The sequence below is a fragment of the Octopus sinensis genome, linkage group LG3 (genome assembly GCF_006345805.1).
Source record: "Octopus sinensis linkage group LG3, ASM634580v1, whole genome shotgun sequence".
NCBI classification, from domain to species: domain Eukaryota; kingdom Metazoa; phylum Mollusca; class Cephalopoda; order Octopoda; family Octopodidae; genus Octopus; species Octopus sinensis.
Window position 1 is genome coordinate 109,927,534 of NC_042999.1, and position 17,327 is coordinate 109,944,860.

Genomic DNA, 17,327 nt, shown 5'->3' on the forward strand with positions numbered 1-17,327 from the left:
CCCTAGACTTGTGGGGATCCTGGGCAACTGCCTTCTGTGCTCATGCTTTAAGACAGTGCTGGCTTCTAGTGCAAGGGTGCTTGTCTGTGTGTGTACATGTATGTGTGTGTGAGTAAATTAACATCATTTTAAAACAAAAATCCAGGGAGATTAAATAAAAATATATACAAGCAGCCCTGGTGAATCATGATTTAACTTCAATAGGTGATGCGTGTGCATATGAATGGCAGTGTGCACATGTATGAGTGCATGAATATCTGAGGGTTTGTGTACATATATTAGCCTATGATAGTGACTCTTTTGCTGGATGCGTATGAATATATATATATATATGTGAATGTCTGATTATGTGAAGAATGTGTACGGAGGATGTATGTTATGAAGGGTTAGTACATATGTGTTTGTGTGTGTATGCATGTGGTATATGTGTGTGTGTGTGCATGTATGCATGAGTATGTTGATAAGCTATGAATATTACTGCATCTGTGTTTATTTGTAAAAATAGGTATTTAATTTTGTACACACACACATATATATATGGATATATATATATATATATATATGTGTGCACATGCACATACACACACAAATATATGTATGCATGTATATATATATATATATAAAGCAGATCTTTTTTATTGTGTGTGCGTGAGAGAGAGAGAGAGAGACGGGAGTGAGAGAAAGACAGACAAACAGAGAAAGTGTGCACATAGATTTCTGTGTTTCTATAGTGTTTGTGCACTGTCTACATATATATTTAGAGAGAGAGAGAGAGAGAGAGAGAGGAAGGGTGAGTACGGGTAAATGTGCATGTCGGACAAAAGCAATGCTTATCCACAAAGCTAATACACTTCCTTCAGGTTTTTTTTTTCTTCTTTTTTTATTCGTACATGGATAAGAGAATGAAGAAGCGGGAGAGGGGGGGTGAGAGAGGAAGGAGGAGGAGATGGAAAGAAAAGAGTTAGACTGGAATGGTGGTGGGAGGGCAACTAACTTAACATTGAATTCATTTGCATTCAAAGTATATAATTCATTTAGAAATAATAGATTTGATGTTGATGATGATTGCAAAGTGGAGAGGGTGGTGGTGATAGCGGTGGTGGTGGTGGTGGTGGTAAATATAGGTGACAGATTGGAAATGGAGTAGAGTAGATGAAGAGGATGAAGATGTTGGCATTGTTTGTATCTAGGGATGTGGAGATTGCGGTAAGGGTAAGGGTAAGAGGAGGTGATGGAGGTCGCAGTTTGAGGCTGTAGAAAGGTTGGATACTGGGGGATGTTTGTTGTGCTATGGTGACTAGCAGCTGAGCTGTGATGGTAGAAAATACAATCGTAGCAACAGCAACACAGACTCTCATAGTAGTAGTAGTAGTAGTAGTAGTAGTAGTAAAGAATGTAAGAAAGAATCAAAAGTAAAAATGATAGTAGTAGAAGTAGAGAAAGTACTTAGTATATATATAGTATAGTACCAGGAGAAAATGTAGTACAAGAAGTAGCAGAGGTAGAGGAGGTAGTTGGTGGTTACAGAACCAGCATGAGTAACATCACTTCCACAACCTCCTCAGACATGTCTAATCATAGTCATTCTCTTTGATGACTGGTTCATTCAGTTTCTTTTTCATTAAAAATGGGTTTTCAAAAAACTGATTTCCCCAAGAATAAAATGCTTGACTATAGAAATTTCCTTGTTGAAGGATGATTCAATGGCTTGCAGTGATGTATAACAGATGCAACTAAAGAAGTAATGATGACATGATGAAGAAGAAGAAGAAGAAGAAGAAGAAGAAGAAGAAGAAGAACAACAACAACAACACAACAACAACAACAACAGCAGCAGCAGCAGCAATGAAAGTGATAATAATAAAAACAATAATGACTGAGGGAGAGAGAGAGAGAGAGAGAGAGAGAGAGAGAGAGAGAGAGAGAGAGAGCTACAAACAGGACTGAACAAGGAAGATATAAAAGTTACGCAGCATTAAAGTGTTTATAATATCTTTTGTAATAGTGACACTGGGAAGAGTACAGACATAAACAAAAAGAATCTACAAAGACTCAAAAGGAAATATTGGTATTCAGTTGAAGATGATTGAAATTGCTGGAAACTACCATTATTAATACCATAAGAATCCTAAGAAAGATTCGAGAACTTTGAAAAGTATTGTTGATACAAATATTTATCAATAATACTATCTTGAAACTCCAAAAATCTTTATGAAATTTTTGTTGGTGTTGATGGTGATAATCCTCAAAAGTAGGGAATCTCATTCAGAGGTAAATATTTTAAGATCTCTGGCTTCACAATGTAATAGTTTATATACCTCTGTCTCACACAAGAATGCAGTATTTTATTAACCCTTTCGTTACTGTATTTATTTTGAGATGCTCTGTGTTCCTTTCAATTACTTTAAATATAACAAAGAATTTAGTAAAATAACTTAGTTATCATTCAGCTTGTGTTAGGAACATAAATTGTGACTAAGGTTTGGTGGAAGATTTTAATTCAAAACTTATGGAAACATTTGTACTCAGAACCAGAGCCAGTTTCAGCCGGGTTGGTAACAAAAGGGTTAATCTAATTAATTATTCATATCACAATATTTTTCCCTGCAAATTTTCAGGTCTTGGGTCAGATTTTGGTCTTATGTTTATATTAGAAAAAACATCATGTTAAAGGAGGTTGATGTGGGAGCTATGTGCATTGCAGTATAAAGTTATGTCTTTTTGCTCTCTGTGTCCACATGCCATGGGAATTTATTTTCTGAGGTTGATAACATAGGAGTCACTTAAATATCAGGGCTGATTTAATTAAACGTTTCCTCTAGAAGAATGTATGGCATTATGACTATATTAAAAACGCATTTTGGTATTGATTGCAATATGATAAAATATGCTTTTGCTCAGCATTAACAGAAGATTTTAATAGATTTCTTCAATTTAAAGAAGTAGAATGAAGTATTTTAGTCAAAGACAGGAAAAGAACAGAAGAAAGCTTAGAATACAACACTCTTTGCTTAAATTAAAATGAATTTTTTTACAACTTCAAAGTGTGCAGTAACAATATCCAAAATATATGATGTGTAGGAGAATGTGAGTTGTGGCATTTATGCTTTTCTGTTGAGACATTATAAATGTTATGAACTATCATAACAATGTAAGCCAAAACTTCTCCAAGAGTCAAGACTAGATTATAGGATCAACTCATGGGGAGTTTAACTTTTTTCTATGATACCCATCTTCTCTACAGAACTCAACAGCCTAATAATTAGGAATTCTAACATAAGAACATGGTCATAAAATTTGGAGAAGTGAGTTTTCGATTCTGTTGACCTCTAATACTTAAAAAGTAATTATTTCATTGACCTTTGAAAGATATAAGGAGTAACACTAACAGGAGTTTAACTCAAAACATAACTAATGAATACAGAGCATTTTTTCTGGCATTCAACACTCATTAAAGAATACAACTTTGTAACAGAGGCAGAAACCCACACATATACAGGAGAAAGATATAAATGACTGAATCAACTGCTGGTATATTACTGATACTTATTTATCCACCCCAGAGGGATGACAAAGAGAGAAAGTTAAATAGTATCATATTCCTGACTCGACTGTCTGTTTAACAATTGTTTTTAGTGTTTTTAATATAGGCACAAAGCCTGAAACTTGAGGAGATGGGGGCTAGCTGATTAGATTACTTGGCTGATACCTTATTTTATTGACCCTAGAGGAATGAAAAGCAAATTTGATCTTGATTTTGGAAGGATTTGAACACAGAATGTAAAAATAGTACAAAGAATTTTGTTTTATGTGCTAGCAATTCAGTTAATTGAGTACTGTCTTATAATTATAGTAGAAAGACACATTCCCTGGAAATAAATTCTGATAGAAAATTGTTGCCTATCCTCCTTTTTCTTTACTTTTTGCTTCCAATCAAAGGATACTCAATTTTCACATTTGATATAACAAAAATTGAAGCAAAGGAGCAAGTAGGTTATTTATCTAAGGATTATTGCAAGAAAACTTATTATATAGGATACACTATCAGATTTAAGGACAACTGGGAAGTGAAATTATGACACTCATGTCCTTCACAAAGGCATTGATGACATAAAAATTAAAGGAGGCTATGCCTAAGAATAAAACTTGATCACAGATATAGCTCACCAGGAGTTTAGCCTTACTTAATCATAATCAACTAAAAAAACGTGACATGCTCTTTAGCTAAAAATGAATTTTAGTAACAAACTCAAAATATATGTTAGGTGCAGAAATATTTTAAAAAGTTGCAGCACTATATGAAAATTTGCAGTGTACACTGACACTAATTCATTCACACCTCCTTAACCCTTTGCTATAATTTTTCTTATATTTATGTTTTTATTTGTTTAATAGTTGTTTCATGTCCCACAAATACACATTCAGTTTTATCCTTATGGCTATGTCTGACAATTTCAAAGCAAAGCAAGAAATAAGAAACAAAAATTCAACAAAAGGAAAATAACCCCCCCCCCTCACCAAATAAACAAAAACATTAGGAATAGATATTCAATGAATGCAAACAAAACAAAACAAAAAAAAACTAAAACAAATGCAAGCAAAAACTCTCAGATTCTATACCATACAATGGATGAGTGATGAGTGGAGTGGATTACATGCTTAGTGTATAAATTGGAAGTATGACTGCTTTGCATAGGAGATTATGGGTTCTTCTCCCACTGCAGGCAGTATAATAATGTACTCAGGAAAATGGTTTTCCCTCTATGCCACAGACCAACCAGCTGTAGATTAGGCACTGATTTTGCAATAGTCTAAAGTGAGACTATCATACACAGGGTAAGGACAGAGGTCTTATCTCTCATTTATTTAAAACTTAAGGAATAGATAAACAATGATCCTGTAAACTATATTGTACTTTATTGCTGTTTATTTGTATTTATTTTTTATTAGGGGAAAGAGAGAGAGAGAGAGAGAGAGAGAGAAATAGAGACTGACTCACTGCAGAAGAATCTCTCCATGTAATGAAGATATTTAACTAGGTTGCAGTTGCAAAATAAAAATGAATGACTATTTGCAACCTGCAGTAGTTAGTTAATGCTTACAAAATTAGATGTGGTAACATAAGAACGAGGACTGTTTTTCATGCTGATGCCATCCTAACTAATTTGTCTGTAAATTATTGTCTAAAATATGGTGTCACACCTATGCATATATAATCTTGTACATCTAACTTAGTGAGTCTTACATCACAACTTTGGCAAGTACAGTAAAGTCTTTGCTTCAGTAACAAGGTTTAACAATACCGAAACATGTTCAGAGTTGTCTTCCATACATGCCAAACTGATTAAAGTAACATAAATGCCCAGCTAATGATGTTCCCAATTAGTTTTCTTTTTAATGTGGAGTAGGGGCCGAAACCGGACGTGGTTCCTCCCTGATGATGTCTTGAGCTAACTGGATCCTATAAAGGAGCTGTTGTGGTAGCAGACCACGAAACACGGTTGGAATTCCTATTGCGAAACACTAACATGGATACTTTGCTCTGCTTAAATGAAAACCCCCCAACCATAGAATGCTCTCTAACATGCAAGTACATTTAGCTATATAAAAATTATGTAAAGACAGAGAAATAGTAACACGACTCAATTTGTAGGTGTAGTTTGATTTCTTTTGACCGAGCATTACACTCTTTGTACAAGACGAACACAAGCAAAGCTACAGTAGACTGACTCAGCTAGAGTTATTTAACGACATACATTCTAAACCACTCCTAAGAAATAATAGCAAAAACACAAGACATTATAAAGCAACCAACGCAACTCTAAACACCATTCCAACTCTGCTCGTTTGATAGCTGACAAATAAAAACTCATTAATAAATATTAATGAACTTTTTTTTTCACGTGTCTGCCATCCAATCAATAATTAAAATGGTTATTGCCACCTTTCTCAATATTATATACTGTGTAGAGATCTGCTTTGGATAACATATCTATAAATGTAATTCATTGGCAGTGTGTAATCTCTCACACTATCTGAATCCATCTATTGACGTGTGTGTGTGTGTGAGAGTGTGTGTGTGTGTGTGTGTGTGTGTGTGTGTGTGTGTGGTGTGTGTGTGTGTGTGTGTGTGTGTGTGCGCGTACACATGCCTGTATGAAGTACATAGGAATGGAGTATAGGGAGAGAGTGAAAAGAAAGAAAGGGAGCAGAAAAATATTCTCTAAGTCTAAAAAAAAAGTGTCTTTTAATGTTAACATTAAGTGAGAACTAAGCTAAATTATGGAGAAAAATAAAAATCATCCAAGTGACAAAATGCATATATGTATGCATGTGTGATGTAAAAGTATGTGCACACATACGCATGCACATAAATGCACAAATAAATTGGAAATAAAGAAACAAAGAGAAACTGTAATATAAATTAATAGATATACGAGCATCTACCTTTTACATCAGTATCTATTAAATGTATCAGTAATTAGAGGCAAATAGACAGAGACATAAACTTACACACACACGCACACATACACACACACACAATAACAACAACAACGACTATAATAATAATAATAATAATGATAATAATAATAATAATAATAATGATAATAATAATAATAATAATAATGATAATAATGATGATGATGATAATAATAAAAACTCATTATATTTCATTTTCATTTTTCCTAATATATATTAAGACATTCAAGAAAATTCTCAAACAAATGTTATATCAATTAGTAGTGTTTATTAATAATTTTGCAGTTGACAAAAATGAGGAAAGGAAAAATAATATAAATAATAAGGAATAAGAAAAGAAAAAAAATATTTAAAAATTATCCAAATAAAAAATTACATTGTAGACTTTTAATTTGTTCTTTTTATTAATTAGTGAGAGTTTCCATCAAATATAAAAGGTGATGTAAATAGGAGAAAGAATGGTAGTAACAACATACCTGCACTCCTGGCCACAGACTAAAATCATCACGTTGGTGACGTTCCGTCATATTTAGACTGGGGTAGCAGTCAGGACTGGAAAATACGAAGAAATAAGCATATAAGTAAAAAAATAAAATAAAATGATTATCGAAAGCATTGGAAGATAATGGCAAAGAAAACATTATTTAAATCATTCTTGTTTTAAAATAGTAACAAATATAATTTTGACAAACAAAATTAATACAAAAGTTATTCTGTATGTGATAAAACAATGCTATGGCAACGACATCACTGTTTTTGTCCTCATGCAAAAAAATAAATTGAATTTCAAATTAACCATGCACAATAGCAGATGCTGATCACCACCTCAGTTAGAAAAAGACAACCAACTAGACCAGTGGTTCTCAACTGGGGTCCATATAAGATCTTGTTGGGGTAGGGGTCCATGCAAGAAAAATAGTAAATTGGGGAGCCACAGTAGTATTTTAAATGTCCGTGGAAAACAAAAACAAAATTGCTTTAGATGTATTGATTGCAAGAAACAGACAGGGTTTTTTCACTAATGTTTTACATAGTTCAACATGTTTCTGGCAAACATGTTCTCTCAGAAAGTTCTATTGCAAACCTATACAAGTGAATTTTGAAAGAAGAATCTATAAAACTAGCTTTTAGACATTGGGGAACTATAGGAGTCCTCCAGTATAAAATAGTTAATCAGGGGAGATCGTGGGAATTCAAGGGAGACTGCACTAGACTCATATATATATATAGTAAATACACAACAATGGAATGAAGATGGAAATTTTTAATCGGTGATAACTCTTTCAATAATCAGAAGAATTTTTTACATTAATCCCCATGATGCACATTATGTAAATACAGAGGCTATGTAATAAGTTTCACTAATTATTTCTTCAGGCTCAGTTACACCAAACCAGATGCTGGTTTTCATAGCAGAAATTACTCTATTAAATATAATAAAGAAGGAATGGTATAGAAAAAAAAATTATAAAGTGGCATAGGAGTGGCTGTGTGATAAGTAACTTGCTTATGAATCACATGGTTCCGGGTTCAGTCCCACTGCATGGCACCTTGGGCAAGTGTCTTCTACTATAGCCTCGGGCTGATCAAAGCCTTGTGAGTGGATTTGGTAGACAGAAATTGAAAGAAGCCCGTCATATATATGTATATATATATGTGTGTGTGTATATGTTTGTGTGTCTGTGTTTGTCCCCTCAACATTGCTTAACAACCGATGCTGATGTGTTTACATCCCTGTAACTTAGTGGTTTGGCAAAAGAGACCGATAAAATAAGTACGAGGCTTACAAAGATTAAGTCCTGGGGTCGATTTGCTCGACTAAAGGCAGTGCTCCAGCATGGCCACAGTCAAATGACTGAAACAAGTAAAAGAGTAAAAAGAGCAGTTTGTCACACTTTCAAAAATTCACTCGAGTAGGGAGACTACAGAGACAGATTATCTTATTAGTTTCCCAATGTTAAATCTACAGTAAACAGCCAGGGCCACAAATGATGACTGGCTAGGAATGATCTAATTTATTGTATGAATACTAAAGAGGCAGAAATAAGAGCAAAGAACTCAAATATATACATCCTGACAAGTTTACATATGTATGCACTTATATGCACATACACACATACATACATACATACATACATACATACATACATGCAGTATCTATGTCTATATGTAATAAATGAGTATCTGCAGCTCCAAATTAAGGTCTTTTATGGCGGTGTTTATAAAATACTATTAAAGTAGACAAATATAATCCCAAACTAATTCCATGTTTTTTTTGTGTCCTCTATTCAATTTATTTATTCAGTATGACATGTTGCTTTAATAGCACTTTCACTTTTTCCCTGCCCACTTCTTTCACTTTCTTGTTCTCTACGATGCCCAGTTTATTTGGATACTACAGCCTCTTTTTCATCATTCTAGTAAGCAGAAAGTACTGCTGAAGTGTCTTAAGTATCACAAGCAATATCATTTATCTATCAATAAAATCTCACTTAAATGAGAATATCATCTTGCAAGATATCAGTAAAAGATGTTTTTAAGTTTATAAATGATGAGAAAAGGGAAAGGAACCAAAATATACAAGCTAAACCCTTCCAAAAGACTAACCATGCCATGCCATCTAACATCCCTTTTGATCACCAAACATATTCTGGTCTTTCTACATATGCACTCGGGTGGATCAATCATTACAATTACTAAAAATTTGAATTGATTTGTATGAATAAAAAAAAGATCCATTAGATTTTTAAATGCTTCAAAATGGCCAGTTGATTCCTATAATCATTCTCCTTTTACCATAATATTTCTTCAGTCCTAGAAGATACAGAGTTATCAATAAAGTCATCGAGTTTCAGATATATTATGGATATATCTAAACTGGGTAGCTATCTAACACATGATACACTGAAATACAAGATAATTTATTAATGAAATCTACAAAATATGAGCTTTGTTCTTAGAATTTCTATTTTAATAAGTTTTCTCTTTTCCTCTTTTTTCTTTTTTAATTAGATATATGGATTCTTATCATTATTATTGAGAGGAGACAACTGATTAACTAAATCCAATATATTATTGGTATTAACTAATTTTATCTATTTTAGAGTGGAAGGCACCAAAAGCTTATTTTGAAATTGGCTTTTTATATTTAAAATGTATATAGATAATTCCTGCCAAATTTCAAAGAATATTTTAAGGAATGATTATAGGAATGTAAATCACAAATTCTTAAACAGATTTTCATCCAGATATCTAATGAGATTTAAAATAGCTGTTTGATATGTAAGAAAGTGCAGTGAAATTTCTTTCAATTACAATATTCTAAAGAAATTTACTTTGCAACTACTTGGTTGTTTACACCATGCTGCCCTTTAGATATGTGTCTTTTACTACGGTTTTGGCTTGACCAATACTTTGGTTGGGTATATCACACATGCATTGAAACACATCAGTAATATCAGTGAGAAAACAGACAAACTGATGCTTTTGAACACAGTGCCAAATAGTTTGCTTGAGTTGTACAGACACCCCTTGTCACTCTTGCCATAGTAAATAAAGTGAACCAGTTATTGGAAACATGCAACCAACAATGCAGATCATCATAAAATGTGATTTAAAAAAATCAATAACAAAAATAACCACTTGTTACTATCTTAAAAGGACTTTGGCACAATGCACAATGTAGCCCTGGATATATAAAAGATGAGATTGTTATGGTTAAAACACCTTTGATTATAGATCTGCTTAATGAGGACAATAACAAACAATAACAACATAACAGTTATGATACATCTGTTAATTTTTTTTTTATAGTTGTGTGTTGAATTTGGCATTACAAACTGGGTATGTTCTCAAAGAACAGAAGGGCATGAGCAGAGAAGGTATGAATGTTATTATTGCAGTAAAAGAGCTTGGAAAGTTGAGAATTTCAGTAGTGTAAAAGTACATGAGGCAGCAGAAGAAGAGTTACAGAATGACTTTACATAACTCTTAATTAAAACTAAGGTTTACAGAATCCATGGAAAACTTAGGAAATAAAGCTTTCAATGTTCTTGAAATTTATGTTTCTTGGCCAACAAATAATTGGAAAACATTTAATATTCTAAAATCAAAGTCTCAGTTTTTTTGTACTTTGAATAACAAATATTCAGCTTTTAAAAAAATTTGAGTCACAAAAATTAAAAGAAAAATAGTAAAAAATTATTTTAAATAAATAGGTTGGTTTAGAAATGAACTGAAATATTAAGCAAGGAATTCTTGATAAATTATGAATAACATTTGCTATCAATGCTGTAGTGACAATGCTGAGTTGAGATTATTTTTGCAGGCATCAAACAATGCCTTCAGCTAAAATGTCGCTAAAACAACTGTGAAAGATTTCAAATATTCTTTGGAATAATTTTGAGACACAAGAAGTTGATATTTAACTTGCATCATTAAATACACCATGGCATACAGAATTATATATACCATAAAAAAGAAAAAAGTTCACGACACATTTATCATTGCTTGTACAGATATTAGATTTACTTATCAACTGATTGAAACGCTTAAGGAAAGAGAGAGAGAAAAGGAGGGAGGGAAAGAGACAGAATTAAAGGTGGAAGGTGGAGGGAGAGGAAACAAATATATTAATGGAATTACTAATTGAGAAAGAACTTATTTTAATTATTCAGTTATTTAATTTCTTTATATTTTTCCTTTCTCCGTTATAAAAAAAAAATAAATAAATAAAAATAAATAAAGATGTTAAGCTCCAATAGCAACTGGGAACCAGAGTCAATTTGTTTTCCTTGAAGACAGCAAACAAGTTTACTCAAAGCAAGATCCCTAATGAATAGGTTTCCAGTGACAGGAAATAACTAATGATTAATTTTGCTATGTCACGACAAACTTCAGTGACTGTGCCTATTGCTCAGAAGGTGAAGTGCATTCATTGTTATAGGAAAGCACTCACTCGAACTAATAACTACTGACAGGGAGACATTTGTTGTCATACAGGGGTTCACTGATTAACTATCTCTATAAATGAATTCCAATTGAAAATGAACAGACAAATGTTCAGAAACTTGGTCAATCATCTAGGATGTAATGATACTGAAAATTATTCTCATTTCTTTTAGAATATCGTTGAAGAAAAGGGAGGATATATGGAATACAATGCCATTTTCAAAGACTGCCATAGTAGTTTATTGTAGAATAAGTCTTAAAAGATTCAGGAAACTGACTGATTTAGAAGAGTTGCCCTTCCAAAACAGATCAAGACTAAAAGTAACTATTTTGTGCAAAACTAAATAAAGCTTAAATTAGAATTTTAATTCACTAAAATATATAAAAAAGCTGATTTGATTGTTAAAATAAACCTTCTATTTTCCTAAATTGTGTTTACAAAATACTCAGCTTTTCTAAAAGTAAATTAGATTAGCGATTATAATGATGATAATGATGATGATGATAATAATAATAATAATAATAATAATAATAATAATAATGATGATAATAATTCTTTCTTCTATAGGCACAAGGCCTGAAATTTAGTGGGAAGGGGCAAGTCAATTACATTGAACCCAGTATTTGACTGGTGCTTGTTTCATCAACCCTGAAAGGATGAAAAGCAGAGTCAACTTCAGTGGAATCTGGACTCAGAAAAATCCATTTTGTCTGGTGTTCTAACTATTCTGCCAGCTTACCTTTTTGCCAGCGCTGCCTCAACTGGCTCCAGTGCCGGTGGCACATAAAAAGCACCATCCGAATGTGGCCGATGCCAGCGCCGCCTTTGCTGGCTCCCGTGCCGGTGGTACGTTAAAAGCACCAAAGCACCATCCGAACGTGGCCGATGCCAGCGCTGCCCTGGCTGGCTCCCATGCCGGTGGCACGTTAAAAGCACCAACCGATTGTGACTGATGCCGGACCCCCCTGGCACCTGTGCAGGTGGCATGTAAATAGCACCCACTACATTCACGGAGTGGTTGGCGTTAGGAAGGGCATCCAGCTATAGAAACTCTGCCAGATCAGACTGGAGCCTGGTGCAGCCCCTGTCTTCCCAGACCCCAGTCGAACCATCCAACCCATGCTAGCACGGAAAACGGACGTTAAACGATGATGATTATCATTATGATGATGATGATGATGACGATGATGGTTTCAAATTTTGGCATAAGGCCAAAATAATAGTAATAATATTAATAATGGTTTCTAATTTGGACACAAAATTAGCATTTTTTGTAAAGCGGGAGTTTGTCAACACCATCAACCCTAGCAATTAACTGGTACTTTAATGTATCAGCTCTGGAGGAATGAAAATCCAAACTCACCTCAGCAGAATTTGAACTATCCAACTAATGATTCTGATAATCCATGACCCTTACAATAATGATGATTATAACAATGGCAGCAGTAATAATATCAAATAAGTACAAAATCTTGGATTTTTAGAGAAAAGGCAATGAGAGGTTGTGACAAACATTTTTTTCTTTTTACGTATGTGCCTTTTCTAAAGATATTAACTGAAATAGAATTGAAACTGATTCATGGACTTGATTTGACAGTTTGTTACTACCCAATTGATTTGCCACTTACAATAGCCATGATGTATATTTTTGCCCCAAAAATAGTACACACAGCTTAGCAGAAGTTAAATATGCCTAAAACACTGGATATCTTTTATCATTGTTAGTATTTTTCGCAAAAACATGAAAATCTATTTTCTCTTTCAGTTCCTAACAACTTACAAAATATAAATAATTCTGACATTATTCTCTAAAAAAAACTAAATAGTCTTTGCAATTTCTTCTCGATATTTCATCTATTTCCAATTTCTTTTAATTATAAAATATAGCAAACACAACTTAAAGGGAATAATGGAGAGAGTTCTAATTAATATTTCATGAACTATAAGTCACAAAAACGCAAAAATCTATCTATCTATCTATCTACCTATCTCTCTGTATATATACATACATATACATATATATGTATATAGTAATATATATATATACATACTTTTATATATATACTTTTATATATATATAGTAATATATATATATACATACTTTTTATATATATATATATTGTTTTCCACCTGCCTTCGTCTTTTGTCTATTTTCATAAAGCTTCCCGTTATATATATATATACTTTCAAAATTTATCTTTCCTTGTGCTATATCCTTTTCTTTTCTTACCTTTATTTTTTTAAAAAATTTTGGCCGTATCAACAGATTTTATTAATGAAAGCTATGATTCCATTTGCTTAATCTCAATATATTAATATAAAAAATAATGTTCTACTGATTTCAGATAGTAATCCATTATTTAAGAAACTGAGGAATTCAACAGAAAATGTTCCAACACAACCAGTATGTGTTCTCAATCGATTTAGAAAGAAACATACTCCATGAAAACATGACTTTAGCAAATATACTATGACAAATGTGTGGGACAGATCATATGAAAGAGGTGAGTAAATAAATCATTAGTAGATGAAAATTCTGCCCACGATAATAAAATCTGATGACAAAGTAAGATATTTGATAAACTAAACTGAAATAGATATTTTTTAAATGTCATGTTCACAGTAGGGTGTATATGTTGACATGTCAAAATTTAATTTCTGTGTAGATGATATCTAAAATCGTATTAAAGAAATTCAAATTCTATATTTTATATCATTGATTTATTCATAGATACACAAACATGCATGTGCAAAAATTATAGAAAATTCCTAACCATTAATTTAGAATATTAATTCAAAACTTATTATTACTAACCTCAGAATAAATACAAGCCAACTAACTAAATAGTTATTTGTACATGTTATGATCATAGCTAATGTAACGACAAATGCTACTAAATCTTAACCTGGATAAAGAGATTTAATTCTGATTTTTGCAAATGATTTTACAACACATAGACACACACACACATGTTCTCTCCCTGTTTATTTACCTTGCTATATCTTAGTAAATTTTTCATGGAAAGATGAGAAATTTTCATTAAAAATATTATAGAATCTTTCGAAATTTCAAAGCGAATCATCATATTTTATAAGACACAAAATTGCAGAAGCAAATAAAAACAATTACACCAGATAAAATTTTAGAATGGATACAGTACCTCCTAATTGCTAAGTAAGTAAAGAGAAATAATACCTTAACTGAGATTAAGAGTTGGTAAAATGTACTAAGGCAATGTTTATGTGCTTCTTCTGTCTTTTACTTGCTTCAGTCATTAGACTGCAGCCATACCAAGGCACCACCTTAAAGAATTTTAGTCAAATGAGTTGATCCCAATACTTATTCTTTTTTAAAGCCTAGTTACTTATTCTATCAGTCTCTTTTGCTGAACCACTAAGTTACATGGACATAAACATGTCAATACTGGTTGTCAAGTAGTGGTGGTAGTGGTGGTAGTAGAGTAGAGTCAAACACAAAGACACAAAGACACACACACATACATGACAGTCTTCTTTCAGTTTCCGTCAACCAAATCTACTCACAAGGCTTTGGTCAGTTTGGGGATATCGTAGAGGGGGCTTCTCCAAGTACAGGGGATATTAACACACTGACACCAGCTGTCAAGCAACAGGTGGGGGACAAACACATGCAGATGAATACACACACATAGATATATATACATATATATGATGGGCTTATTTCAGTTTCTGTCTACTAAATCCACTCCTGAGGCTTTGGTTAGCCCGAGGCTATAGTAGAAGAAATTTGCCCAAGGTGCTACACAAGTGCTTCTTTCCACACAACCATGCTTGTGCCTATTCAGGAATTTAACAGTTATGTATTTAGTTACAAAATAAACAGATTGTTATGTCTCAGGTTAACCCCGATTAAGAAGAATGTGATTAAAGGCATTCCAGCTTAGACCATCTTGCTTTTTTGTAGACTGAGAAAAACTTTACCAGTATCTCATTCCTATTTCAAAACGGTAGGCTGTAATTTGCAGAAATTTGGTAAATGTTTCTAGCAAGCCAAACAATTGTATAGAAGTTCCCTGATTAGTTCTTCAGTTAGGTAGGGCTGATTTTATAGTTCCAACCGAATGGGGCATAGCTCTGCATGATATTTTTCTTAACAACGTCAATACTTGTCCATAAAAAACACATGCAGACTGTTACAAATTAATACAAGACTGAAAGCAGTTTGTAAAAACATGCTAAAATTATGAGAGAAATGGTTTTTTTATGAGTGGCTTTTAGTTAGGTCATAGCTGTGAGGTTTAGTGATAACATTTAGAACATATTAAAAAAAAAAACCTTTTACAGACAAAAACAGTTTTTTTCTATTTTTTGATGGGTAAGAGTGGGTAAAATATAGCTTTATAATCATTTGAAAACATGAAAATATAAATATTTATAAACTGAGTTAAACACTTAATTTTCAACATCAATAGAATAAGAAATTTTCTTTTTCTCTTTGCAAGGTCAAGTTTTGTACAAAAACCATATGATAAGCTGAATTACTACAACTATTTGTAATACACCAGAAGAATGAAAGACATGACTGACCTTGGGAAAATTTTAACTTAAGATTTACAATGCATTTCTGCCAACAGAATATACAAATAATATATTATCATTATCATTATTATTATTATTATTATTATTATTATTTTGTCTGTCATCTTGTTCTGAGTTCAAATGCTGCTGGCATTTTATCCTCTACAGGTTGATAAATTAAGCACCAGGGTTGATGTAATAGACTGGTCCCTTCCTCCAAAATTTCAGGCCTTGTGCCTATATTTGAAAGGATTATTATTATTATTATTATTATTATTGTTATTATCATTATTACTACGGCAATGTGATGGCAGAATCATTAGCAAGCTGGACAATAAATGCTTAGCAGCATTTTGTCTGTCTTTACATCCTGAGTTCAAATGCTGCTGAGTTTGACTTTGCTTTTCATCCTTTTGGGGTCAATAAATTAAGTACCAGTGAAACACTGGGATCGATGTAATCAGCCCATTCCCTCCCCCAAAATTGCTGCCCTTGTGGCAAAATTTGAAACCATTATTATCATTATTACTGCCAAGGTTGATTTTGCCTTTCATTCTTTCACAGTGAAGTACCAGTGAAACACTGGGGTCAATGTAATTGACTTCTCCCCATTCTGCTAACTTAGTAGAAAGGATTATTATTATTACCATTATTAACAAGGTAAGCTGGTAGAATCATTAGTATGCCAGACAAGTACTTAGTGGCACTTTGCCTATCTTTGTGCCTATAATAGAAAAGACTATTATTTTTATTATTATTTAAGGTGGTGAGCTGGCAGAATTGTTAGCACACCAGGCAAAATATTTAACAGACTTTCATCCTTTACATTCTGAGTTCAAATTCTGCCAATGCTAATTTCGCCTTTTGATGAAATAAGTATCAGTTGAGCTCTGAGGTTGATGTAATTGATTTATACCTTCCCCTAAGTTGTTGGCCTTGCGCCAAAATTTGAAATCATTCTTATTATTATTTCTTTTTAATACACAGATTTGAGAAAATTTGGACATTGGACTATAGCAAGTAGCCTTAGATGCCAAAAACCTTTCTAAGTATCCTAGCCGTCCCTAACAATACTGTTTTATACCAATTTTCACTATTTATCAGAGATACATATTACACTCATCATTATTTTAAGGTGGCGAGCTGGCAGACCCATTAGCATGCTGGATGAAATGCTTAGCAGTATTTCGTGTGTCACTATGTTCTGAGTTCAAATTCTACCGAGGTTGACTTTGCCTTTCTTCCTTTTGGGGTCAATAAAGTACCAGTTACACACTGGGGGTCAATGTAATCGACTATCTCCCTCCACCAAATTTCAGGCCTTGTGCCTGTAGTAGAA

At 32.9% G+C, this 17,327-nt stretch overlaps 1 protein-coding gene across 12 annotated transcripts in view; it reads right to left on the reverse strand.

The window, feature by feature from the left end:
* The window catches only part of LOC115209324 (zinc finger protein rotund-like), a 428,746-nt gene that overhangs the window by 284,569 nt on the left and 126,850 nt on the right, over positions 1-17,327 (reverse strand). For all 12 annotated transcript variants that reach the window (XM_036501218.1, XM_029777674.2, XM_029777673.2 and 9 more), the window contains one exon: positions 6,957-7,032. In XM_036501218.1, coding sequence (XP_036357111.1) covers positions 6,957-7,032 — 76 coding nt within the window. The remainder of the gene's footprint in view (positions 1-6,956; positions 7,033-17,327) is intronic.